The sequence below is a fragment of the Erinaceus europaeus genome, chromosome 10 (assembly GCF_950295315.1).
Source record: "Erinaceus europaeus chromosome 10, mEriEur2.1, whole genome shotgun sequence".
NCBI lineage: Eukaryota > Metazoa > Chordata > Mammalia > Eulipotyphla > Erinaceidae > Erinaceus > Erinaceus europaeus.
The window spans coordinates 111,204,941-111,230,365 of NC_080171.1; the positions used below are offsets into that span (position 1 = coordinate 111,204,941).

General features: G+C 44.3%; 1 protein-coding gene across 9 annotated transcripts in view; it reads right to left on the reverse strand.

Moving 5' to 3' along the window:
- Positions 1 to 23,663: 23,663 nt before the first annotated feature.
- SYK (spleen associated tyrosine kinase) overlaps positions 23,664 to 25,425 on the reverse strand; it is an 89,521-nt gene continuing 87,759 nt past the window's right edge. For all 9 annotated transcript variants that reach the window (XM_060200515.1, XM_060200517.1, XM_060200520.1 and 6 more), the window contains one exon: positions 23,664 to 24,335. In XM_060200515.1, coding sequence (XP_060056498.1) covers positions 24,263 to 24,335 — 73 coding nt within the window. In that variant the 3' untranslated portion in view covers positions 23,664 to 24,262. The remainder of the gene's footprint in view (positions 24,336 to 25,425) is intronic.

A 25,425-nucleotide genomic window follows, 5' to 3' on the forward strand; every position in this document is an offset into this window, starting at 1 on the left:
TCAGGAACACTGGGAGAGGCTGATGACCAGAATCCTCCCCCCAATAAAGTCAATGAAATAACCGATTCCCAGCTATAAGCTTTTATGAAGTTATAATCCAGATTTGTTGCTACTAAGCTGACTCATGTGAAACTGACTTCTTAAGAGGAAGAGATTCAGTTTCCCTCTCAGAAACCTAAAAAGAAAGAAAAAAGAAGAAGAAGAAGAAGAAGAAGAAGAAGAAGAAGAAGAAGAAGAAGAAGAAGAAGAAGAAGAAGAAGAAGGTTCTCCACAGATAATAAAAAGGACAAACCAATTCAGAACTTTCACTTCCCTGTTCTTTGCTGATCTCAAGGGCACTTAAGGGGGAAAAAATGAACACTGAGATACACAGGCCTATTTTAAGAGCTGCAGGTATTTCCACATTTGTGCTTTGACTTATTTCTAGATCAGAAGCTGGATGGCAAGTTCACAAGGCCCCAGCCCACCTGGCATTCACTCTGTGTAATGGCTGGGAAAGAGCAGGCGTTTTGTGATTGAATACCATGAATTTTACTAATTTTTAACATCTACTTGGGTGTTATGCACAGAGGCCAAGTCTGGAGTTTGGCTCAGTCTTTTCTTGGAATGATGCTTTTGAAACCAGAAGGGCCCCATAAAGAAATATCACAGTGCATTCCTTGGTGACTCTTATCACACCAATATTTGTAGCTTATAACTTTTTTTAAAAATTTTTTGCCTCCAGGGTTATTGCTAGGGCTCAGTGCCTGCACTAGGAATCCATTGTTTTTTTCCATTTTGTTGTTGTTATTGCTGTTGTTGTTGCTGGGTAGGACAGAGAGAAACCCATAGAGGAGGGGAAGCCAGAGAAAGGGAGAGAAAGGTAGACACCCGCAAATGCGCTTCACTGTTTGTGAAGTGATCCCCCTTCAGGTGGGGAGCCGGGGGCTTGAACTGGGATCCTTATGCTGGTCCTTGCACTTCATGCTATGTACACTTAACCTTGTACACTACCAGGTTAATAAGAACAGCTGGCCCCCGCTTATAGCTTTCCAGGTTAAAACTTCATCTGGATACTGCAGAGGGTCTGTGCCCATCCACAAGTGTGACATGAGTGGATTGGACTCTATATGCCATCAGGATCTCTCTGTTTTAAGAACCACACTAGCATGGTCTGGAAGGCAATGGATAAAGCGTTGGACTCTCAAGCATGAGTTCCTGAGTTCAACCCCCAACAACATATGTACTAGAGTGATGTCTGCTTCTTTCTTTCTCTCCTATCTTTCTCACTAATAAATAAATAAAATATTTTTAAAAATCACACTAACTGAGCACTCAGGAGGAAAGAGATGTGTTCAAATTTGGCTGGGCTCCACAAGGGTTCACATAATGGAATGTGAAAGGATATCTGGTTCACTCAGTCCATTGGCTTCTAGGGAAGATAGTGGAGAGCCGGGATCACCTGGTCTAGGAGTTTCTGGCCAGCAGTCTACAAAGATGGGCTGCTTGAGGTGTTCCCAATACCCTAGGCACCCACTATAATTATTTCCATTCCCTCCATTTGCACACTTTGTGTTTGCCCAATAAGTTTTCATTTACCAATACTTAAAAAAACAAATAAACACCAATTTACTTGCAACCCTTATTTTACAGTTGAGAAAACTGAACACAGAGAAATATACCAGTCAGGTATTTACAAACCAGATAGGGAAGAGCTATCAGATTTCTGAGCCAAATGAACACTGCAAAAAGTAGTAATGTTCAAGAAGCCCAAGTTTCCTGTTTAGGAAAGAGCAAACTCCACAGAATCTTACAAAGATGTGTAATTAATATATTTAAGTGTTCGACCCAGGGCTTCCTAACTGCAGAGGGGAAGTTTTACAAGTGGCAAAGCAGGTCTGCAGATGTCTCTGACTCTCTCCTTCTCTCTCTCTCCTTCTCCTCTCTCAATTTCTTCTGTACTATCCAATAAGACGAAAGAAAAAAAAAAAAGACCACTAGGAGCAATCGATTCATAATGTCAACACAAAACCCCATCAATAACCTTGAAGGCAAAGAAAACAAAAAAAAGAATATAAACTCCAGATAATACCCAAAAGTTTATTATGAAAACAAGATTGGTGTATTGCACCAAAGTAAAAGACCCTGGGCTGGGGTGGGGGGAGGGTTTATGTCTTGGAAGACAGAGGAGGACCTAGTGGGGTTTGAATTGTTATGTGGCAAACTGAGAAATGTTACACATGTACAAACTATTGCATTTTATCTGATCTCTGTAGTGTAGTGGTTATCATGTTTGCCTCACAAACTATTACATTTTATTTTACTGTTGACTCTAAACCATTAATTCCACAATAAATAAATTTTTTAAAAAGTAAAAATAACAGAACTTTAAATTTTAATAAATTATTATTGATGCAATTTCAAAACAAAACATATATAAATAAGGGATGAGTTATTAGACCAAAGACCAAGAGGTTCTTGCAGAATTTTCATAAAGACAGAGAAATCAAAATAAGAATAGTTGGCACGCAAAGGGGAGAATCAAAGGCAACATTATGCATCTATGAGGAACTCCAAGCATACAAAGGGGATCAAGAGAGGAAAATAGTCATTGATAAGAACATTTATTAGAACTTTCTTAGTTCTAAGCAGGGCCAACCTCACAACGATTTGGTCAACATTTTGAAATTCTTAGTAACTTGATCTTTAAGCTTGTATTTTGTAAACAAAGTCCAGTGAGACAGGGACATGTGTAGAAGAAATTTGTGGGGGGATAGGCAGTGGTGCACCGGGTTAAGTGCACATAGCACGGAGTGCAAGTACTCTCACAAGACAAGGACTGGCACAAGGATCCAGGTTCCAGACCCGGCTCCCCACCTGCAGGGGAGTTGCTTCATGGGTGGTAAAGCAGGTCTGCAGCTGTTTATGCCTTCTCTCTATCTTCCCTCCATTTTCAATTTCTCTCTGTTCTATCCAATAAAAATGAAAAACAGCCGCCAGGAGCAGTGGATTCGTAGTTCAGGCACTGAGTCTCAGCAATAGCTTTGGAGGGAGAGAGGGAGGGAGGGAGAAAGAGAAAGAATTGTGAGCAGAGCTAGAATCTACTTGCATTCACAATAGCCCATCCAGACAGAGTTCAGGTGTTCTATGATGCATAGCATTCAACAAGACTCAAAGTGACTAGCAGAAAGCCTTCACAACTGGTTCTAGAGACACTGACAGTTCTGTTGGCCACACCTTGCGTGTGAACCAGAACTTGCTTCAGATGCAGAGGAAAGGTGCTTCTCAGAAAAACCGAAAACCAAACTCTCAGTCTTGTCCTTTCCCACCTCAGTATGCCCCATCAACCACCCACATTCACTAAAAGTGATGATGCAGGGGGTAGAGGGGTAAATAGAAAGGCTTTGGAGGTCATCACCTCTGTCTTTCTCTCTTCATCTCTTAGCTAAAGGCAGCATGACACGTATCAAACACAAACAAGGGGCCCTCACATGGCTGGTTGGGATATATGCTATTACAACCACTATGAACAGCAGTATGGATATTACTTCTAAAAAATGACGAATGAGGGGCCGGTGGTGGCACACCTGGTTGAGTACACATGTCAACAATGCACAAGGACCTAGGTTCAAGCCTCCCAGTCCCCACCTGCATGGGGAAAGCTTTGAGAGTGGTGAAGCAGTGTTGCAGGTGTCTCTCTGTCTCTCTGTCTCTCTCCCTCTCCATTACTCCCTTCCCTCTCAATGTCTGGCTGTCTCTATCCAATAAATATAATACCAAACAAAAATTTGAAAACAAACAACGAAGAGTGGAAATACCACATGTTCTTTTTAAATATTTATTTATTTATTATCGGATAGAGACAGAGACACTGAGAATGGAGAGGAAGATAGAGAGGGAGAGAGAGAGCCACCAGCAGTCCTGCTTCATCACTCAGGAAGCTTTCCCTCAGCAGGTGGGGACCAGGGACTTGAACCTAGGTCCTTACTCATTGTAGTGTGTGTGCTTAGCCCAGTGCCCCAAAGTCTGCACCTCCACCCCACATGTTCTTGCTATTCCATTTCTTGGTATTTACCCAAGTACAATAATACACTAATCAGAAGAGATTTGCATACCTCTTTGTTCAATGCAGAAACTAGGCATTGCTCACCACAGTCAGAAGCCGGAAAAAGTCTAAATGCCTATTGACAGATGACTGAATAAAGAAGTGGACTATATACACAATGGAGTACTATTCAAGTTATACAAAGAGGAGATTTTTCACTTTGTGTGATAAAATGTCTGGAGAGAGGACGTTATGTTCAGTCAAATGAGTCAGCTGGAGAAAGACAAATATTATATCCTTTAACTCATGTGGAAAATTACAGAACAAATAGATGACAAACAGAATAAAACAAAAATAAATTCTTAGACTATAAGAACAAAACAGTTGGGGGCTGGGCGGTAGTGTAGTGGGTTAAGTGCTCATGGTGTGAAGCGCAAGGACCAGTGTAAAGATCCCAATTCGAGTCTGGCCCCGGCTCCCCACCTGCAGGGGAGTCGCTTCACAGGCAGTGAAGCAGGTCTGCAGGTGTCTATCTTTCTCTCCCCCTCTCTGTCTTCCCCTCCTCTCTCCATTTCTCTCTGTCCTATCCAACAGCAATGACAACAATAACAATAATAACAACAACAATGATAAACAACAAGGGCAACAAAAGGGAAAAAAACATGGCCTCCGGGAGCATTGGATTCAAAGTGCTGGCACTGAGCCCCAGCGATAACCCTGGAGGCAAAAAAAAAAAGTTATGATCAGAGGGTCTCAGGGAAGGGTACATAGTAAAGACATGAACTGGGGATGAATAAAAACTAAACTTCTGATGAAGACTATACCATAGTTTACACAGATGGTGACTTATAATGCTGTACACATGAAAGCTAGGCCACTTAAACCAATGTTCTGTCATTGAAAATGTTTAGGTATTTCATGATATAAATCACACACACACACACACACACACACACACACACACACACACACACACCATGAACTAGACAAAGTGAGTTTCATGTAGTATCTCCTCTGTTATACATATGATAACAACAAAATACCCAGGCTTAGATGAGTTGCAAAATGCAAGCCAGTCTCCGTGGTTCCTCCTGCATTAAGTGCTCTGTTATTTGCACGCTGAAGTTGCTCTGTATCAGGGTGAGTGCTCAAACTCACGTCCATAATTTACATGCTTAGCTTTTCCTAGTTGGAATGACTGTGAGTAACAAAAACACCTTTGAAAATTAAAAAAAGGAGTATGGGAAAATAACAACTTTATATTTTGGTTCTTTTGAATATAGATTTTTTTTTTACTTTGTGAACCCTAGTTTTTACACATAAGATAACAAGTCCTGTTTAAAGAGGCCTGACATTCAAATTCATAGAATATGTTCTTTTTAAATATTTATTTTGAAACTTCAAGGACAGAAAAATTTTCTGAGGTATCTAGAGAGAAAAAGAGGCCTTAAAAATATAGACATAACGATGACTATGTCAAGTGATGGCTGAGTAGGGTAACAATTCTATCCTGCAATGGAATACTATGCAGCTATTAAAACTAATGAGGTTTTCTTCTTCATAATATCATGGTCAGAACTTGAAGGGATCATCTTGAGTGAGACAAGCCAGAAAGGAAAAAAGTAATACCAAGGTATAACTTAAATATAAAGAAAAGTAAGAAAAAGAACGTAAGATGAAACTTAGACTGGGTATAGTGTATTGCACAAAAGCAAAGGATTTTAGGGAAGGAGAGAAAGAGACAGGATGAGGAGTCATCAGGATCCTGGTGTGACTCCTAGACATTAACTGAGGCAGATGAAAAGTTGTGCCCATGTGTTAAAGACTATATTGTAAATCTTCAACCTTCTAATAAAACAAACAACATGTTTGTCAAAAAAAAAAAAAGAAAGACCTTGCCCTCAATGCGGATCAACAATAGTAGGGACTGCTCCATTTTCCAAAGGGAGGTTGGATCCACATACTCTACCACTCGAGGAAGACGGGTCTTCAAATGAGTGCAGCCTAGAATGTTCCTAACCGTGACCACAGAATGCGAGGAGCTCAGACCTACAGAGGTCGTGTGACGCAGGCTCCTGTGCTGAATACAGGCCCCAGGTCAAATTGATGGGGTTTACAGTTAACAATAGTTAAATAATTTCCTCATGTTTGGGAGCTACTCTCTTCCCTGATCCAGCTTTCTAGCCCTATTTTCCAATTCTCACACCATCTCCCCAAACAATACTTTTGGTCCACCTGCATATTAGCTGTCAAGCTCAGACAAGAATTAGTAGTCATGGCCCCTTGGAATACACCTGAAATTGACCTACTAGCCCTTTCCAAAATGGAGACCCCCAAATCTCAGCTGCTATATTTTTTTGCCTTTAAGTTTCTGGTTATTCAACAATTTGTTCTGCTTTATATCTTAATGCCTTTTCAGCCACCAAGTTGCAGATGCTACCATGATGCCAACCTGACTTTCCAGGGCAGATGACCTCACCAATGTGTCCTGGACCCCCACCTCTTCAAAACCTTACCCCTCTAGGGAAAGACAGAAACAGGCTGGGAGTATGGATTGACCTGCCAACGCCCATGTCCAGCAGAGAAGCAATTACAGAAGCCAGACCTTCCACCTTCTGCACCTCATAATGATTCTGGTTCCATACTCCCAGAGGGATAAAGAACAAGAAAGCTTCCATTGAGAGGAAGAAGTGTGGAACTCTGGCAGTGGGAATTGTGTGGAATTCTACCCCTCTTATCCTATGGTCTTGTTGATATTTTTATTTTTTATTTTTAAAAAAATCTTTATTTTAGAGACAGCCAGAAATCAAGAAGGAAGGGGGAGACAGAGAGGGAGAGAGACAGAGAGACACCTGCAGCCCTGCTTCACCACTCGCAAAGCTTTCTCCCTGTAGGTAGGGACCGGGGACTTGAACTCGGGTCCTTGCGCACTGTAACGTGTGCTCTCAACCAGGTGCACCACCACCCGGCCCTGATATTTTTATTTTATAGTTTTTTTAAAGCAATAGGACAGAATCACGAAAAGGAAAAAAAAAAAGAATTTTGTCCTGACTGGTCATAATCCCTCCTCCTTGGAGACCTGTATTCTTCTCTGATCTAGAAAACAGAGGCAGATGGAAATGCCAGTGGCCAAGGTTGGAGTTGGGGGTCGAGGGGAGAAGTGGAATTGTGACCGTGCAATTCCTGGGTGTTTCCTCAGAGAACAGGCAGAGCTGGCTCTGGAGCCGGGCCAGGATCCTGGAACGTGCAGAGAGGCAGCTTGGCTGTGCTGTCCCACTAGTGCTGGGCAGTGGGCTGCAGGGTGAGGACATGTTGGAATGAGGACTCATTGTTCCCTCCACTCTAGAGGCTGGATACTGAGGCCAGAAAACCCAGGGACTCCAGAAGTCAGGCCAGGACTGGATGACACTTGAATTGCCCGGAAGACTCATTTTTTCCTTGTCAGTGATGGTTGTCTCTCTTGTTCTTAGGCTGCAGAAACACATGCTAAGAGCAAGAAACATGGGAGTCGGGCAGTAAGCGCTGTGGGTTAAGTGCAAAAGCACAAAGACCGGCATAAAGATCCTGGTTCCAGCCCCCAGCTCTCCACCTGCAGGGGAGTCGCTTCACAGGAGGTGAAGCAGTTCTGTAGATGTCTTTCTCTGCCCCTTTCTGTCTTCTCCTCCTCTCTTCATTTCTCTCTGTTCTATCCAACAACGACGACAACAATAATAACTTCAACAAGAAGACAGTTAGACCAACGAAAGGGAATAAATAAATAAATATATATTTTTTAAAAGTAGGAGACATAAGTTAGAGAGCTAAAACTTTCATCCCAGGTCAAGTTTCCACGAGCAAGGATGAAGCAAGTGTGGTGACAGGATTGTAACTTGGCTCTTAAAACATCTTTCTTGAAACACTTCACAAAGATGTCTCTGTGTTGGAAACTCCTACACAAACAAACAAACAAAGTAATTCACGCATTCAGGGTCAAAATCTCGACCCTCTATCGTTATCAGGTGTGTGAACTGGAAGAATGTGAGAGAATAAACATGTAGAAAGATGTAGTTTTGGGGCCGGGTGGTGGCACACCTGGTTGAGCACACATGTTACAGTTCACGAGGATCCACCCAGGTTTAAGCCCGCATTCAGGTCAGTCCCCACCTGCAGGGAGAAAGCTTTGCAAATGGTGATGCAGTGCTGCAGGTATCTCTCTGTCTCTCTCCATCTCTTATCTCCCCCACCTCTCTCAATTTCTGGCTGTCTCTATCCAATAAATAAAAGAAAATTTATTGGAGATAAAAGAAAATTTTGGGAGTCGGGCGGTAGTGCAGCGGGTTAAGTGCAGGTGGCGCGAAGCACTAGGACCATAAGGATCCTGGTTTGAGCCCCCGGTTCCCCACATTCAGGGGAGTAGCTTCACAGGCAGTGAAGCAAGTCTGTAGGTGTCTCTCTTTTTCCCTATCTGTATTCCCTTCCTCTCTCCATTTTTCTCTGTCCTATCCAATAATTTTGACATCATCATCATCAACAACAACAATAATAACAACAACAACAAGGGCAAAAAAAGGGAAAATAAATAATTTAAAAAATAAATAAACAAATAAAAGAAAATTTTAAAAAAAGAAAGATTTTTTTTTTCAACACACAGCGTCACCATCATTCCTTTGACGTACCTCAGATATTTTGTGAGTATGTCAGATAACTTCACTTCAGGTTTGGCTAGACTCTTTGCCTAGACACTTGGGGGATTAGAGAGAGCTTTGAGTAAGGGGTTATAAGGACCCTGTCTCAGTCACTCCCACTTAATCCACATGGCTTTGGGGAATTTATTAGCCTTCCCTGAAAATCAGGCCTTTTTGCTTGCTTGCTTGTTTGCTTGTTTGTCAAAAAAACATAAGGGCTTCACTACTCCAGGATGACTTTTCCAGAGAGAGAGAGAGAGAGAGAGAGAGAGAGGAAAAGATGTCACAGCTTCCTCCAATGCAGTGGAGTAATGTGCATACAAAGCAGACACACTATCCAGGTGAGTTATTTTGCTAACCCAGTCTGAGAACCTTTGTGTAAGTCCTTTATTGAGAAAGGATTTACCTTGCAAACCACCTCGACTAAGGAGTAAAAGCCATTATTTGCCCCCATCTCCTTTTAAATCAAAAGTAGAACATTTTAAGCCTCAATTATGGAACCTAAGTAGTTTTTGTTGTGCAGGGCTCTTCAGCCAGAATGTGATGATATCTTCTTTGCCCAAGGACTCCAAGCTGGGCACTGCAGCTATGTCCTTGTAGCCGGTCCAGCTCACACACTCAGTGCCCTACCTTCAATAACCAATGACCTTAAGATGAGCGTGCTTCAAGCTCAAGACAGCAGGAATGAAGGAACATCAAGCACATCTTTAAACAGGGCATAAAGAAACCTTTCAGACCAGGAGGGAGAAACAGCCCAGGGGCAAAGCGCTCACCTACCTTTCAGACCCATTTAATGGCCAATTTCTAATGGCAAGGACTGGAAATTACTTCCCTGAATAGAATATGCAGCTGCCAGCCACTTACTTTAGAAATAAGTCACTTTCTACAGCCTCTTTACACCTGTCGCAGTGTGGTTTCCAATAGTGTGTCCACTTGGCATCTTTCACTCTTGTGAAAAATAAGAAACTTAAATTGCTGTTACTGAGACAGGTTGTTCTGACTCAGGTGTCAGGCTGCCACCTAGTGGGAATTTGGGGAAGTGAATGCTCTCTTCTTCTCACTTTGACCAGTCCAAATTGCTCAGCTCTGCTCCCAGAGAAAACACTGACTTTTCTGTCATAGTCAAAGCAATTCCCTCCTAAGTTAGAGATCCCCCTCCCCTCTCACCTCCTGCAGGAGGAGTAATACAAAGAAAGAAACCCCTACCCAGAGAGGCAGTTCCTGCTACACAAGGCAAGGGCTTTTTTTGTTGTTGTTGTTGTTTGTTTGTTTGTTTGTTTTTTAACTTGAACTGTACCCTTGCCTACTCTCAAAAATTGTTTTTAACTTTTTTAAATTTTATTTTCCCTTTTGTTGCCCTTGTTTTTTTTTATTGTTCTTGTAGTTATTATTGTTGTTATTGAGGTCATTGTTGTTGGATAGGACAGAGAGAAATGGAAAGAGGAGGGGAAGACAGAGAGGGGGAGAGAAAGATAGACACCTGCAGACCTGCCTCCACCACTTGTGAAGCGACTCCCCTGCAGGTGGGGGGCCGGGGGCTGACACTGGGATCCTTAGGCCGGTCCTTGCTCTTTGCGCCCCATTTGCTTAACCCACCGCCCGACTCCCTACTCTCAGAATTTTTTCCTGAGATGGTCCTGGTACAGGTATAGGCAACCCCAGTGGGTCAGATGAACTTTAGGTTCTGGAGGGCAGGCCTCTTTCCAGGCTGCCATCTCTTAGATTCTCCTGAACAGAGGAGTCCTACAGACTCCGCTGAAGTACCCTGGGTTGACGTGGTTCCTGATGCCTTCTCACATCCCTGACACACTGTTTCCAGTTCATCAGACTCTGCAGCTAGAGACGAGAGAAGACTACAGCCCACTTCCTGGCTCTCTCACCAGACCAGCTGAGCAGACAGGAATGAGCTGGCGGAGGTATTGATGGCTCCAGGCTGTTGATTTCCCCGGTCTCCTAAATCACAGGAAAGTGATCGGTTTAGACCTTGAAAACTTCCAGGCTGGTGAGATAGCACACCCAGAAAAGCCCCTGCTTAGCCATGTGTGCAGCTCGGGTTTGAACCCGGCCCTCACTGCACTTGAGGAAGTCTCAGTGCTGTGGTGTCTCTCCTCTGTCTTTCTGTCTCTGTCCCTAGCTCTGACTTTCTATCTGAAAAAGTAGGCCTGGAGCAGTGAAGTCCCAGTAGTCACACACACACAAAACCAATAAATAAGCCAGATTTTTTTTTTTTCCTCAGCCAAGAGAATCAATCTCAGAGTCACATTCTGGACTGAGCCAACCCAGAACCCCCAAGGGAGTTGTGCTGATAGATATCCAGTACCCCATTGTTTTCATACCATTTGGCCTGGAATGGAGAAACATAAGTCTATAGAATTCAGTTCTTCTCTAAGCCTCAGCTTCCATTCCTGGTTCCCCAATGTTCCTAGATGGCCCAGGTCAGGCAGAAGCACCAATGACAGCCACAGAGAGCAAGGCTTGCTTCCTGGTGCACTTATAGACATGGATTTCTGCACCACCTTCCCTTCCCCGGGTACTTTCAGGGGGTGGAGCAGGGGGATGCAGCTGAGACCCAGAGGAGATAAGACCACCCTCTGGGCATAGGACCTGAAAATCAGCATTTTGAAAGCTCCAGCAGGTCCATCTTGTAGCTGGGCAGGAGAACCAGTGGTTTTAAACAAATATATTCTGTCAGTCTGTTTTGGTGTACTTGTCTGAGTCATGGTTTTTTTCCACACGTAAAGTGAGAAGTTAATAATAGCAGTTCTCTCCAAAGTTAGTTGTTTCAAGACTTAAAAATATACCTGAAAGGGCATTTCCTATTGGAATGATGATGTAAAAGTCCTTTTACAGAGCATTCAAAAATAATACCGCATGCACATCTAGCCTACGGAAACCAGCCGAAACACTGCGTGAGCCGTGTTTCAAAACACGTGTTTCCTGACAGGACCTTTTGCACTCTGCACGGCCCGGTGGTCAGAGGAACAGTCTGGTGTGGCGGGAGGCTGTCATGTGAACATTCCTTTCTCTGACCTGTGTTGCTAACCTGGGTGCTTACCAGACTGACAAAGAACAGAGAGGAAGGCTCTGACGCCCACAGATTTCAGCATCACTGCCAGTGATGTAGATGAGTAACACTAACTTGTTTTCTCTCCTGGTGAGGGCTTAAAACCCAGCAGTGGCCTGGAGCATCAGTGGAGGCCTGGAAAGTATTCTGCCCTGTCAGCCTTGCTGACAGCCATGACTGCCACGATCTGGGTGGCGATGAACTGGCAGACCGTCTTCTCTGCCTACCTCAGGGGGCCCCATGAGAGATGAAGTAAGTCCCCCAACCCACTCGTCTGGTCAGGCTGCTTTCTCTGGGACAGGTGGTCACAGTTCAGGTCCCAGTTTCCCTAAGGAAGTACCTACAAGTCTGAAGAGAATCCCATCCCCTACCCCACCATCTGTCTTTTCGAACCTACTACACTCTGTCTGGAAGCTTCTGCTTCCTGGTATCTCTGCACGCTTTCCACTTCCAAGAGGGGTCAGACTAAAGGGCAGCTTGACTTTTCATTTGTGAACTGAAATTCGCGACTCATCGGAAGATTTGAGTGAGTGTACTGGCATACTTGGGACTCGAGTGATCTCTCTGCAGTCTGTTTTTTTTTCTTTTCTTTTTTTTAACAAATAGCCAATGTTATTGCTGGGACTTCATGCCTTTATAATGCCACTGTTCCTGGTGGCCAGTGTTTCTATTCTTTTATTTCTTTTATTTTTTTGCCTCCAGGGTTATTGTTAGGACTGGGCATTGGCACTACAAATCCACATCTTCTGATAGCCCCCCTTTTTTTCCCCTCATTTTTTTTTATTCAGTAGGACAGAGAGAAACAGAGAGAGGAGAGAGATAGAGAGGGAGAGAGAAAGATAGATACCTGCAGATCTGCTTTGCTGCTTGTGAGGTGTCCCCTCTGCAGGTGGGGAGGGGGGCTCGAACCTGGTTCCTTGAGCTGATCTTTGTGCTTAGTACATGTGTGTTTAACCAGGTGTGCCACTGTCCTGTCCTTTTTTTCTTTACTTTTGATAAAGTGTGAGAGATAGAGTTACAGAGGGAAAGAAAAAGTGAGAGATTAAAAAAAAAAACAGAGAGATATCTGCAGATTGTTCCACTGCTTGTGAAGCTTCTTACCTGCAGATAAGATATGGGGCTTGACAACCAGACTTCCCTAGACAGACAACTCCACCAATGTGTCCTGGAGCTCCGCTTCCCCAGGGCCCCACCCCACTAGGGAAAGAGAGAGACAGGCTGGGAGTATGGCTCGACCCATTTTCAGCGGGGAAGCAATTATAGAAGCCAGACCTTCCTCCTTCTGCAACCCACAATGACCTTGGGTCCATACTCCCAGAGGGTTAAAGAATTTGAAAGCTATCAAGGGAGGGGGTGGCATATGGAGTTCTGGTGGTGGGAATTGTGTGGAGCTGTACCCCTCTTATACTATGGTTTTTGTCAATGTCTCCTTTTTATAAATAAAATTTAAAAAAAAAGATATGGGGCTTGAATCAAGGTCCTTGCAAGTAGTAACATGTGCTGTCCGTGGCCTTTCTTGATTGTGACAACACAGACATGCATATCACAGCCAGCGGCCATTGGTTCAGATGGGAGGGGTAGGAGAGGGTAGCAGAGGGTAGCGGAGGGTCACTGCTATGGATGACCACAAGTGGCCCGGCACACAGGACTATGCACAGGAAAGGTATCGAACAAATGCCATCAAGCAGTCAAGTCACTGTATTGAGAGGAGGGTTACAAGTCGGTCTCACTTACAGGGGGAGTGTGGATACTCACATTCTCACACATGGAGACACATACTAGACCCTCCTGCATTCACATTTCTTTCTTTCTTTCTTTCTTTCTTTCTTTCTTTCTTTCTTTCTTTCTTTTATTAACTTTTTTTATTAGTGATTTACAAAATCACAAAAATAACAGAGGTGCAATTCCACACCGTTCTCACCACCAGAGTTCTGTGTCCCCATCCCCTCCATTAGAAACTGCAGTGGTTCTCCCAAGGTCACAGATATGGGCTGACTATTATTTCTATAATTATCTGTATATATATATATATATATATATATATATATATATATATATATATATATATACATATATATAATCTGTATATATATATATACACATTTTTTCCTGCTTCCCTCTCTTTATTTCTTTTAACTTATAAAAAGGAAATACTAACAAAACCATAGGATAAGAGGGGTACAACTCCACACAATTCCCACCACCAGAATGGACCCAGGGTCATTGTGGGATGCAGAAGGTGGAAAGTCTGGCTTCTGTAATTGCTTCCCCGCTGAACATGTGTTTCCATTTCTACATACTCTCACATCCCCAGTCACCCTTTTACTCTTTCACACACATTCCTGGAACACTCGCACACTTATATTCTCACACTTAGGCACACACACCTCACTCATATGCCCCCCCCCTCTCACACACACACACACACACACACACACACACAATCTCAGAGGAACACTAAAGAAGACTACAGGCCCCACAAGCCAGCTACGGACTATGGGATTTGAATCTTTTTTTTCGTTAAGATTTTATTTATTTATGGGAAAGATAGGAGGAGAGAAAAGGAACCAGACTCTGGCACATGTGGGCCGGGAATCGAACTCAGGACCTCATGCTTGAGAGTCCAAAGCTTTATCACTGCGCCACCTCCTGGACTACGGGATTTGAATCCTGACCTACAGAAGTAGAGTCTCTGAGGAATGGGTGTGTGACTTGGGCCTTGGAAGCCATATGGAAGTCATCTGTGGAGAGGATTACCTGGTGTGATGAATGAAGTTCTGGGATGACGAGAAAACAAACAGAAAACAGCATGCAATTTGAACTTCTTTTTTTTCTTTTCTTTATTTTTATGGGGGGATTAATGATTTACAGACAATAATAAAATACAGTAACAAAAGCCAAAATACAGTAGTTTGTACATGTGTAACACTTTTCAGTTTTCCACATAACAATTCAACCCCCACTAGGTCCTCCTCTGTCCTCACGTTCCAGGACTTGAACCCTCCCCCCACCCCAGAGTCTTTTATTTTGATGCAATACACCAAACCCAGTCCAAGTTCTGCTTTGTGGTTTCTCATTTTTCAACTTACCAGCATGAAGAGTGTCTTACAGTGAACAAGTGACTAAAAATCTTGATTTTAGGGCAAACTTGATTAAATGACCATCTGTCAGAGCTGTATGCTTCAGCTGGGAAGTACTTTTCTTTGAAGGAACCTCCTTAACTGTATTCCTCTGTCCATCCTAGGAGCCATCTGCTCTCTGAGTTGTGTCTCGGGCTTAAATCTAGACCTGCGGGGTCTCTTCAAACTTAGATTATCTCCTTGGCATCGAGCTTCCTTCCTCCAGATCACACATGTTACACGGGGAGGTTGATGGGATTGATTTCATCAAAAGCTCATTTTCTTTCCTCTCAGACATCAGTATTGACCGAAGCAAGAAGGGTAGATAGGGAGAGAGTGGGTGAGGCTTTCCCAGGCAGCACATGTCCCTAGATCCTGACAGACTAGAGGACACTGTGCCGGGCAGTATATCCGTCCACCTGGGTGCTGCTGGCATCACTAGCGACACAACTAGTGTCCAATGACCTAGTGGCAGTGTCTGCCAGGCATCTTCAGTGCTAGGTCATTGTCAAGACTCAGTTGAATTCAAATTCCTTCATGTGTAGTAGATGCAAGTAATCTCTCCCCTCCCCTCCAAAAACAATTTCTTCTTCCTCTTCTCCTTCATCCTCTTCTTCTTTCTCTTCTGCTTCTTCTTCTCCTTCTCCTCCTTCTCCTTCTTCTTTTTAGTATTTTTTTTTCTTTTTTCCTTCACTGGGAAGATTAATGGTTTACAGCTGATAGTAAAATACAGTAATTTGTACGTGTGTGACATTTCCTGGTTTTCCACATAACAATCTAACCCTCCCCCACCTAGTTCCTCCTCTGCCATCATGTTCCAGGACCTGGACACGTCTCTCAACCTCCCCCCAAACCCCAGAACCTTTTACTTTGGTGCAATATACCAAAACCCAGTCCAAGTTCTGCTTTGTGAACAAACAACTTCTTTCTGGGTTTCTTGCCTGCTCACAGCCCCTTTGATGCCCTTCTGCTCTTCCCTGAGACCAACATGACTGAAGACCGACAGTACCATGCTCCGATGAGCTGTACTGTCCTGGTCTCATCACAGAAACTCGTAACACCACTTGATATGCACTGTGGGAAATCAATGGTGCCAGACACTGAATCTTTATTTTATGACTGAGGAAGAGTTGCCTGTGTACAACAAGCATTTTTGAATCATTGTTCTGCAGTTTAATGACAGTTGTGGAAAAGTGAGTCATCAAAAGGCCTCAAGGTGGCAAAGGTGTAAAGACTTATGACTCATAGCTGTGGTAAAAGAATGCCAAGCTAAAAACAATAGCTCCTGGAAATGTCCCTCACTGAGCAGCATGTGGGACGTAAGTGCCTCCACCCCTTCCCCTCCCTGGCCCCCAACACCACTGTGTACTACACAACAAGGTGTAGTGGGATGGTGTGATCAGAGGGTCCCGGGAAATGCTCGGTGTCAAGGGGTATCCTGACTAAACTCATTGGCTTTCTTCTTCTTTTTTTTAATCTTTATTTATTTATTGGATAGAGACAGCCAGAAATTGAGAGGGAAGGGGGAGAGAGAGAGGGAGAGAGACAGAGAGACACCTGTAGCACTGCTTCACCATATGCAAAGCTTTCCCTCTGCAGGTGGGGACTGGGGGCTCAAACCTGGGTCCTTGTACATTGCAACATGTGCGCTCAACCAGGTGCGCCACCACCCAGCTCCCCTCACTGGCTTTCTAAAAGTATTATCTTGGGGACCAGTTGGTGGCACATGCAGTTAAGTGCACATAGTACAAAGTGCAAGGACTTGAACAAGTATCCAGGTTTGAGCTCCTGGCTTCCCGCCTGCATGATTGATGCGTCAAGTGTTTGCAGGTGTCTCTCTTTCTCCCTCTCTGTCTCTCCCTTCTCTCTCAATTTCTCTCTGTCCTTTCCAATAAAATGGGGAAAAATGGCCTCCAGGAGCAGTGGATTTGTAGTGCCGGCATGGAGCCCCAGTGATCACCCTGGAGGCGAAATTAATTACTTAATTAAAATAAAAGTATTATTTATTCCTCTAAGTAAATTTTGTAAGACCACAAAATAATAATTAAGTGGCTTTGAGTAAGAGCTGTCCGTAATGAAACATCAAGTAATGTCCAGTCTGTGTCAACATGCTATCATTTTGTGTCTGAAGGAATGATTGACTAGGTGTGTCCTGGTGTGGGTGGGTGTGTCTGAAAGACAGATGGGAGAGAGAAAGCAAGAGACACAAAGACAGGGGTCTTAGAGAGACAGATAGAGGAAGAGAGCTACAGAAGAGAGGTTGAGATCACGGTGTGTGAACAGCCAGTCTGGCATTCAGGACAGGCCACAGCTGGCTTGTGGGATAGAGGTGGCTGCTCCACAGGCCAGTTCCAGAGTTGCTTTCCTTCTGGATTTTTTTTTTTTGCCTCAAGGGTTATTTCTAGGGCCCAGTGCCTGCACTATGAATCCACTGCTCCTGGAGGAGGTTATTTTCCCCATTTTGTTACCCTTATTGTTGTTATTACTATTTTTGTCATTGCTATTGTTGTTGGATAGGACAGAGAGAAACCAAGAGAGGAGGGGAAGGCAGAGAGGGGAAGAGAAAGACAGACACCTTCAGACCTGCTTCACCGCCTGTGAAGTGACGCTCCTGTAGGTGGGGGTCCATGGACTCGAACCGGGATCTTTGAGCTGGTCCTTGCACTTAGCACTACATGCGCTTGACCCACTGTGTTACCACCCAACCCCTGTGCTTTCCTTCTTAAAGGATCTACACGCCTTTAGAGCTCCTGCTTTGTGAGGGCAGGGTGGCTTTTCCCTGTAGTCTGTGTGGAGGTATATATGTCCAGTTCTATCTTGCTAACAGATATGAACACTACAATGGTTCTGTGTGTGAAAAGTTTGCACAGATGTTGAGCTAGGAAAAACAGGACAAAGGACTTTTTTTTTGTTACAGAGCTCAGTGTGTGTGTGTGTGTGTGTGTGTGTATACACGCTCACGTGCGTATATGCGTGTATGCGTGCGTGTGTGTTGGAGGCCTGAGCATGTGTGTTGGAGGCCTGAAGGGCACTGGGGGCTGTAGGTGTGTTCCACACCTAATACTCAATTGTATTACCAAAGTCACCTGGACAGAGGAGCATGGCTTTGCCCTCCAGCCTCATTTTCATTGGAAGACACAGAGAGATACTTTTGGGGTTCCTCTTTGGATGGACAGCAAAGAGAAGAAATAGGAGTAGGGGCTGAGGGCTGAGATGCTGTGTCTGTTCTGGGTTCATAACAACTGAGAAGACACCACGTTGCAGGACATCTTGCTTTCCCTGCAGTAGGGACAGATTTCCATCCTGAGGTCACACACTGGTTTCTAGAAGATACAGCTTCTAAAGTGGGAAGCCTTAGCACCGTTTATCTCAAAGTGGAAGAGAATTTGAAAACACACACATACACACAATCTCCTTCTGGTGACTTTCTTTCCTTCTTTCTTTCTTTTTTAAACCCAACTTAATTTTTAAATATATATATATATATGTATATATATATATGTATGTATGCATATGTATATATATTAAACTTATTATTGGATAGAGACATTGAGAAGGGAGGGGGAGATAGAGAGGGAGAGAGACAGAGAGATACCTGCAGCACTGCTTTACCACTCATGAAGCTTTCCCTCTGCAGGTGGGGACAAGAGGATTGAACCTGAGTCCTTCTGTACTGTAATGTGGGCACTTAGCCAGGTGTGCCACCGCCTGCCCTCCCTTGCCCCGATTCTTTCAAAGTGCTTCCTTCTTTGTCTGGAGTAATAACCATGCATTGTATGGTTCTGAATTCCTCCTCCTAGATGTGGGCAGTCAAGCATGGGTCTTCTCTGCCCGAATTTGCTTTAGTGATAAAACCATCTCACACAACCCAGCAATCACCACATATGGCCACTGTGGTTTCTGTGTCCTATGTTCACTTTAGGAGACGTTCTGTGGTGCCATCTTTGATGTGTGCATGTGTATGTATGTAGTGTGTCCTTCAAAATACTTACTGATGAGGTATTCTGTGACCCAGGTTACTTCCACTGACCTGGTCACAACCCAGCCCAGCTCTCCATGCTTGACACTGACCGTGTATCAGTGAAGGTTAAATGTGGAGATGGGAGACCGGCTGAGGTCAGCACTGAACCGAGAGTTGTGTCTGTACACTGCCTGACTGCTCTTGCTGTTTCAGATAGTGAGCTGTTTTCAGTCATGTCCAGTCTCACCCCAGTCTAATGCTTGCCAACGGGATGCAAGGCTAGCCATCCTGGGTCTCCATCCACTGCTCCCTAGTGGGGCCTCCTGAGAGTGGAGGAGGGTCTGATGGGTCTTTCATGTTTGACCCAGGCCAGAATGAGTGGAGGAAGTGAATGCGACCATCAGACTGTGTCCACCTGCAGTGACAGCTGCCCCGTGTTAACAGTGAAGTGCTCTCACAGAACGTGACATGTGCACGTGTGTTCATATGCTCTATGGACATGGTAAATGCATGTGCTATGTGTAGTTAGAGGTGTGGTATATATGTATGTGTATGTAGGTGTGCATGTTTGTACAACTCATCTCCTTTAGGACAGGAAGAAATAGAGGCTCTGGATTTTGTTCCTGCCCTCTCCTCTTATTGCTCCCTAATGCTCCACAAGCTATCTTCACAGTACTCATCCACAACCCTGCTCTGACCTTTCTTTTCTCCTCCTCCTCCCTGGTCCCCTCCTCCTCCTTCTTTTTTAATTTTGAGGTTCTGTCTATCCACCTTCTGGGAGGGTGTGGTGGGGTTTCCATCCCTACCACTGGCCAGATACCTGCCCCTGGGCAGAAGATGAATGTTGGGAAATTGTGCAGATGTGGTTGAGTTAGGAGGGCCCACAAACCACCCTATGCTAGCATGGCCAGTCCCTTTCTCTACATACCAATCTTCTGCTTTGTCTTATAAATGACTAAAGGTCTCCCCACCACATTATCCCCTCAGGGTATTGCTAATTCCCGCCAGCTAAAACCATAGCAACAGTAGCTAAGGAATTTCCCATCATGCTTTTTTCTTTTCTCCACGCCCTTTCCTAGCCATCTCTGATCCCAACTTGCCACTTCTGGTTTTATCCCATAAAACCCACTTATGTTCCTGGTTTTGCTCTTTTCTCTCCCGTCCCGACCTGGAGAAGGGCTGGTGTGCAGAGCAGGAGGCGGCCATTGCGGTTTGGCGCCACATGGTTTAACCTGCTGTGCTCACACCCAACTCTGGGGCACTCCTGTGTGAATAAAGAATTGTATTACCACACCGCCACGAGTTCCTGGCTAGCCCAGCAGATGAAGACCTGTTCTAGCAGGCCAGGGCTCTTCTAGGCTGGCCTCTGGCTTCTGTGTCCAACAGAAGCATGAAGGCTGGCTCTAGGGTTGACACAAGAGCTCAGTTGGATAGTGTGTTTGAGCATAACCCACTGCATGAAGGAACCTTAGGTGCTGTGGTGTCTTTTTCTCTGTTTTTCTATCTTTGTCTCTTTCTCCTTCCTCCTTCCCTCCCTCCCTCCCTCCCTCTCTTTCTTTCTTTCTTTTTTTTTTTTTTGCCTCTGGGGTTATCACTAGGGCTCAGTGCCAGCATTATAAATCCACTGCTCCTGGCAATTTTTTTTTCTTTTCTCCCTTTCTTTCTTTCTTTCTTTCTTTCTTTTATTATTGGAGAGGGTATAGAGATAAATTAAGAGGGGGAAGTGGAGACAGAGAGGGACAGAGAAAGACAGACATCTGCAAATCTGCTTCACTGCTTGTGAAGCATCCCCACTATAGGTGTGGAGTCAGAGCTTGAATCCGGATCCTTGTGTGGGTCCTTGTGCTTAGTACTGTGTGCACTTAACTGTGTGTGCTACTGCCTGGCCCCCAATCTCTGTCTTTCTAGGTGAAAATGTAAACCTGGAGCAGTGAAGCCTAGTGATTACAAGAAGAGGAGGAGGAGAAAGATTGTCTCTGGGAGGCCTGCGAATATCCATCTTTTTAGATCAGGAATGAAAACACAACCTTAGAAAAAAAGGATAATGCTTGTTAATACCGTTTGCTTGACAATGCAACCTATGACACTACAATAACGTCCATGACAGTCATCACAGAACTAATTTTAAATTTTTATTAGAAATATCAAAGGGAAATAAGAAGCTCAGTGATAAAATCGATGTAGAACACAGTGCTCCTAACAGCCAAGTGGCCTCGTTGGGCGTTAGGAGGTCTGAGGTCCAGGGATTGCCTGTGCTTGTGAAAATCCAAGTAGAGTTACATCATTAGGCTGTTGTAACTGTGAAGTCACCCTTCAACAGATAAAAGCAAGACTGGTGACAGCAAGGGTGGGGAAAGTACACACTCCAGTGAAAAACATAAATGCAATTATTTTAATGACAATGGTAATTACATTTCTCTTACAGAAATCTTCAGTACTGCTAGGGGCAAGTGGTGTCAGCTGTCTGCCTGCAAGGCCCACTGGCTCTCTACTAAATAAAAATTAGAAGGTGAAGCTGATGAAACAAGTCAAAAAAAATCAAGGGAAGACCTAGCAGAACGACAGGGGCCCCTGACATGTGCTAATCTAGCCCAAGTCTGATGTCCCATAAGAATCCCTGAAAACTAGTTCCCAACCTTTAAAACGTGTGGCTCATTCATGTTTTAAATCCTTCCTTAATTATGTTGTCTTTCCATAAGTGCCTCCTCTGATCCTATGAGATTTCAACAGACAACTAAGAATGACCAGAATGGGGGTGCTATAGGCAGGAACTCTCTCCCCCCAGGGAAGAGACAGGAAAGACTCAAGGGGAGAGGGTGGCTGCCTTGTGGCTGCACGGTGTAAAAGTCACCTCTTCTCCCTCCTGTCTACTCATATTCTAGGTGTCCTTCGTTCTCAGGTCCCAGAAAGGGAACTATGAAGAGTCTGGGGAAAATTCCAGCTGAAGGAAGGCAAAGTTCTCTCCGTAATTACGGTGGGCATACTAACTCATTCCCATGCAGCATGTTATGTATTCTCTATCTCCCTTTTTCTTTCTTCCTCCCTCCCTCCCTCCCTCCCTTCTTCCTTCCTTTCTCTTTCTCCTTCCTTCTCTCTCTTTTTCTCTTATTGCCACCAGGGTTATTGCTGGGGCTGGTGCCAACACTACAAATCCACCACTCTTGGTGGCCATTTTTTTCCTCTTTTTTTAAATTTTAGCTCCCCCCCTTTTTTTATTATATAGGACAGAGAGAAATTGAAAGAGGATGAGGAGATGGGGAGAGGGAGAGAAAGACAGACACCTGCAGAGCTGCTTGGTTGCTTATAAAGAGGACCCCCTGCAGGTGGGGAGCCGGGGCTTGAACCCTGGTCCTTGACTGGTAATATGTGCACTTAACCAGATGTGCACTGCCCAGCACCCCTGTTATATTTTCTTTTTTAAAAAATATATATTTATTCCCTTTTGTTGCCCTTATTGTTTTTCTTTGTTGTTATGGTTGTTATTGATGTTGTCCTTGTTGAATAGGACAGAGAGAAATGGAGAGGTGAGGGGAAGACAGAGAGAGGGAGAGAAAGACAGACACCTGCAGACCTGCTTTACCGCCTGTGAAGCGACTCCCCTGCAGGTGGGGAGCCAGGGCTCAAACTGGGATCCTTCCACCGCTCCTTGCGCTTTGCGCCACGTGTGCTTAACCTGTTGCACTACCGCCTGACTCCCCCTGTTATATTTTCTTAAAAACAAAACAAACAAAACCTCTAGGGGCAGAGGAAGAACCAGGAGCTCTTTCCCCAAGGTTTCTGCTGCTTTCCCAAATACAATCTTGTCAACACTCCCTTCTATGGTTTCAACTTTCTATATTCTTGGCCAATAAAGATGTTGTCATCCATCTCCTAATTTTTAGGGATTCTCAATATTATAATTGCTACTCTGAGGATTTACTCAGCACACAAAACTCCTCTCTTTAGCAAAATGATTAACCCAGCAGTGAGTATGATGCCCAAATGAGTGAATGGCTTTAAGACTGTGTTAATGTGAATTCTTCAAGCGACTCCTATCTTCTGGCTCAGGCAAAAGGGATGGCTGTTCTTTATCCAATAGCTGGCAGCTCTCTGTTGGGAGCAGGTGATCCTCTTTCGCTGGCTCTCTGTGTGTGTATGCACTAGAATCATATAGGAGTAATTGAAGATGACATAGTCTGAGCTTATGTGAATCAACTGACCTAATAATGATGGCTAAATAGCTCTTAATTTTCAGGGCTCGGAGCAAAACTGTCACTAAAGGGAGAATGGCTGGTATAAGAAAGAAACACTAGTCAAGGGTTAGCTAAGTCTGGGGAACCAGACAAAAATTCCTAGGCCATATATGTCTTCAAACCAGTGTCATATTCATTAAGGCCTATGTGTAGCAAAAGTCAGACTCTGTGGATTTATTATGAACTGATATTCTCTTCATAAATGCACCATTACATGCTCTGGGAAGCAAGTTTTTCCTTCCCAGGAATATAGAGACTTCTAACTGTATCTCATGTTAGGGGAGAGGAAGAATGGCTATGTTGAGCAGAAGATAGTCTGTAACTCTTTGCTTTCCAGCTTTGGTCAGACTTGAGATGCTGTTCTCTTACGGGGCTCCCGTGACGAGCTTTATTTACTCGTCTCCATTCAAAGAGTCTTCGTAGAGTGTGTAGGATAGAGAGGCAGGCAATCCTTGCCATCAGGGCCCACTTTTCACGCAGACATGAGTCACTGACCTCAAGACACACAAGAGCCAAAGTGAAAACACATTCCCCTCCCACCCCACTCCACTCCACTCCACCAGTCCTTACCAGCCACCTGTTTAGAAAATACACTGGTCCAGCTTTATTTTCTTTTATTCTTATAGTTTTTAAGCCTTAAAGCACTTGTATCACTGGGAATGCTTTCCAGTGGCAGGCAGGGCACCATCTTGCTGTCTGTTGGAGTCAAGTCTTGGAGATGGTCAAGTTATCTTCTCCTCCATGTTTCCTCCTTACTCTGAGCCCTATAGCTAACTGCACCCTTTAGACACTGAACACGCAGCGCTGGTGAGTCCGGCATCACTGGGCAAGGCTTCCAGGCCAGCCAGCAGAAGCCAAAGCAGCCCAGCAGCAGAAAAATGAAACAGGAAAGGAGTCTGGAAAATCCATCCTGAAAATAATCTGGCATGAAAACCATACAGAGAACGAATGCATAGTCTCTTTGATTCGGTTTTCCATTTTCTTTCCATGGCTCTTCTGGGACACATTTGCTTTGTAGAGGTGATGATCTGGAGCAGGCTCCGGGGAATAAAGAGTCATAGGAATGCCCCACACAAGGCTGATACTCTCCCAGATGGGCAAAGGGAGAGAGAGAGTCTCAAATCCATGCGCTGGAATACCTTTTCCATGGATCGTTTTTTGCTTGAAGGCAGTCACAGACAGATGCAGGAGCCATTCTTTAGTTCACTACATCATAGTAGTAATTACGCAGTCGGAGTTCCACTGCTACGAATCCAGGCCTGTTCTCCACCCTGGAAAGGGAAGGGATGTTTTAGTGTATGTAACTAAATACGTGCTCAAAACTGGACCCTTCACTGCCAAGTGCAAAGGCTGTGCCCCCTAGTGGCCTTAGAGGGCAAGCCATAGAGTATGCCCATGATATAGCTAAAAGTGTACGTGTATGTCCATGTTAATCTTTCTCTCTATCATCCATGTAGCCACTCATCTAGTCATCCATCATGTATTAATTTAACAATATCTACTGTTATCAATCTATCACTATTCAGTCAGATTATTTCGTTTTTAAATTTTTATTTATTTATTTACTCATTATTGGCTAGAGACAGAGAAATTGAGAGGGGAGAGGAGATAGAGAGGGAGAGAGACAAAGAGACACCTGCAGCCCTGCTTCACCATATGAAGCTTTCCTCCTGCAGGTGGGGACCAGGGGCTTGAACCTGGGCCCTTGTGCATTGTAATGTGTGCGCTTAACCAGGTGTGCCACCGCCTGGCCCCATCAGGTATTTCTTATGTATCCATCATCTACCACTATACTGATCCTTCTATCCATCTATCTATTGATATATATTTACAATCCTAACACTGGGAAAAAAATATACAACTATTTAGAATGAAGAGAAAAACAAAAACAGGTTCAAAAAGCTTAGAGAAATTAAAGGGGCCATTTGCATCATTGACCCTCACAGGTCCTGCAAGCTCCATTCATTTTTTTGTGCCTGACAAGAAATTTCTTCTTGCACATCTTTTTTTTTAATATTTATTTTTTCCTTTTATTGCCCTTGTTTTTATTGTTGTTGTAGTTATTATTGTCGTTGTTGTTGGATAGGACAGAGAGAAATGGAGAGAGGAGGGGAAGACAGAGAGGAGGAGAGAAAGACAGACACCTGCAGACCTGCTTCACCACTTGTGAAGCGATTCCCCTGCAGGTGGGGAGCCGGGGGCTCGAACCAGGATCCTTATGCCAGTCCTTGCGCTTTGCACCACCTGCGCTTAACCCGCTGCACTACCACCCGACTCCCCCTCTTGCACATCTTAACACAGAGTTCTTCTACCCATGCTCCTGGGGGGGGTCTGTGCTCATCTAGTCTTGGAGCTGACATG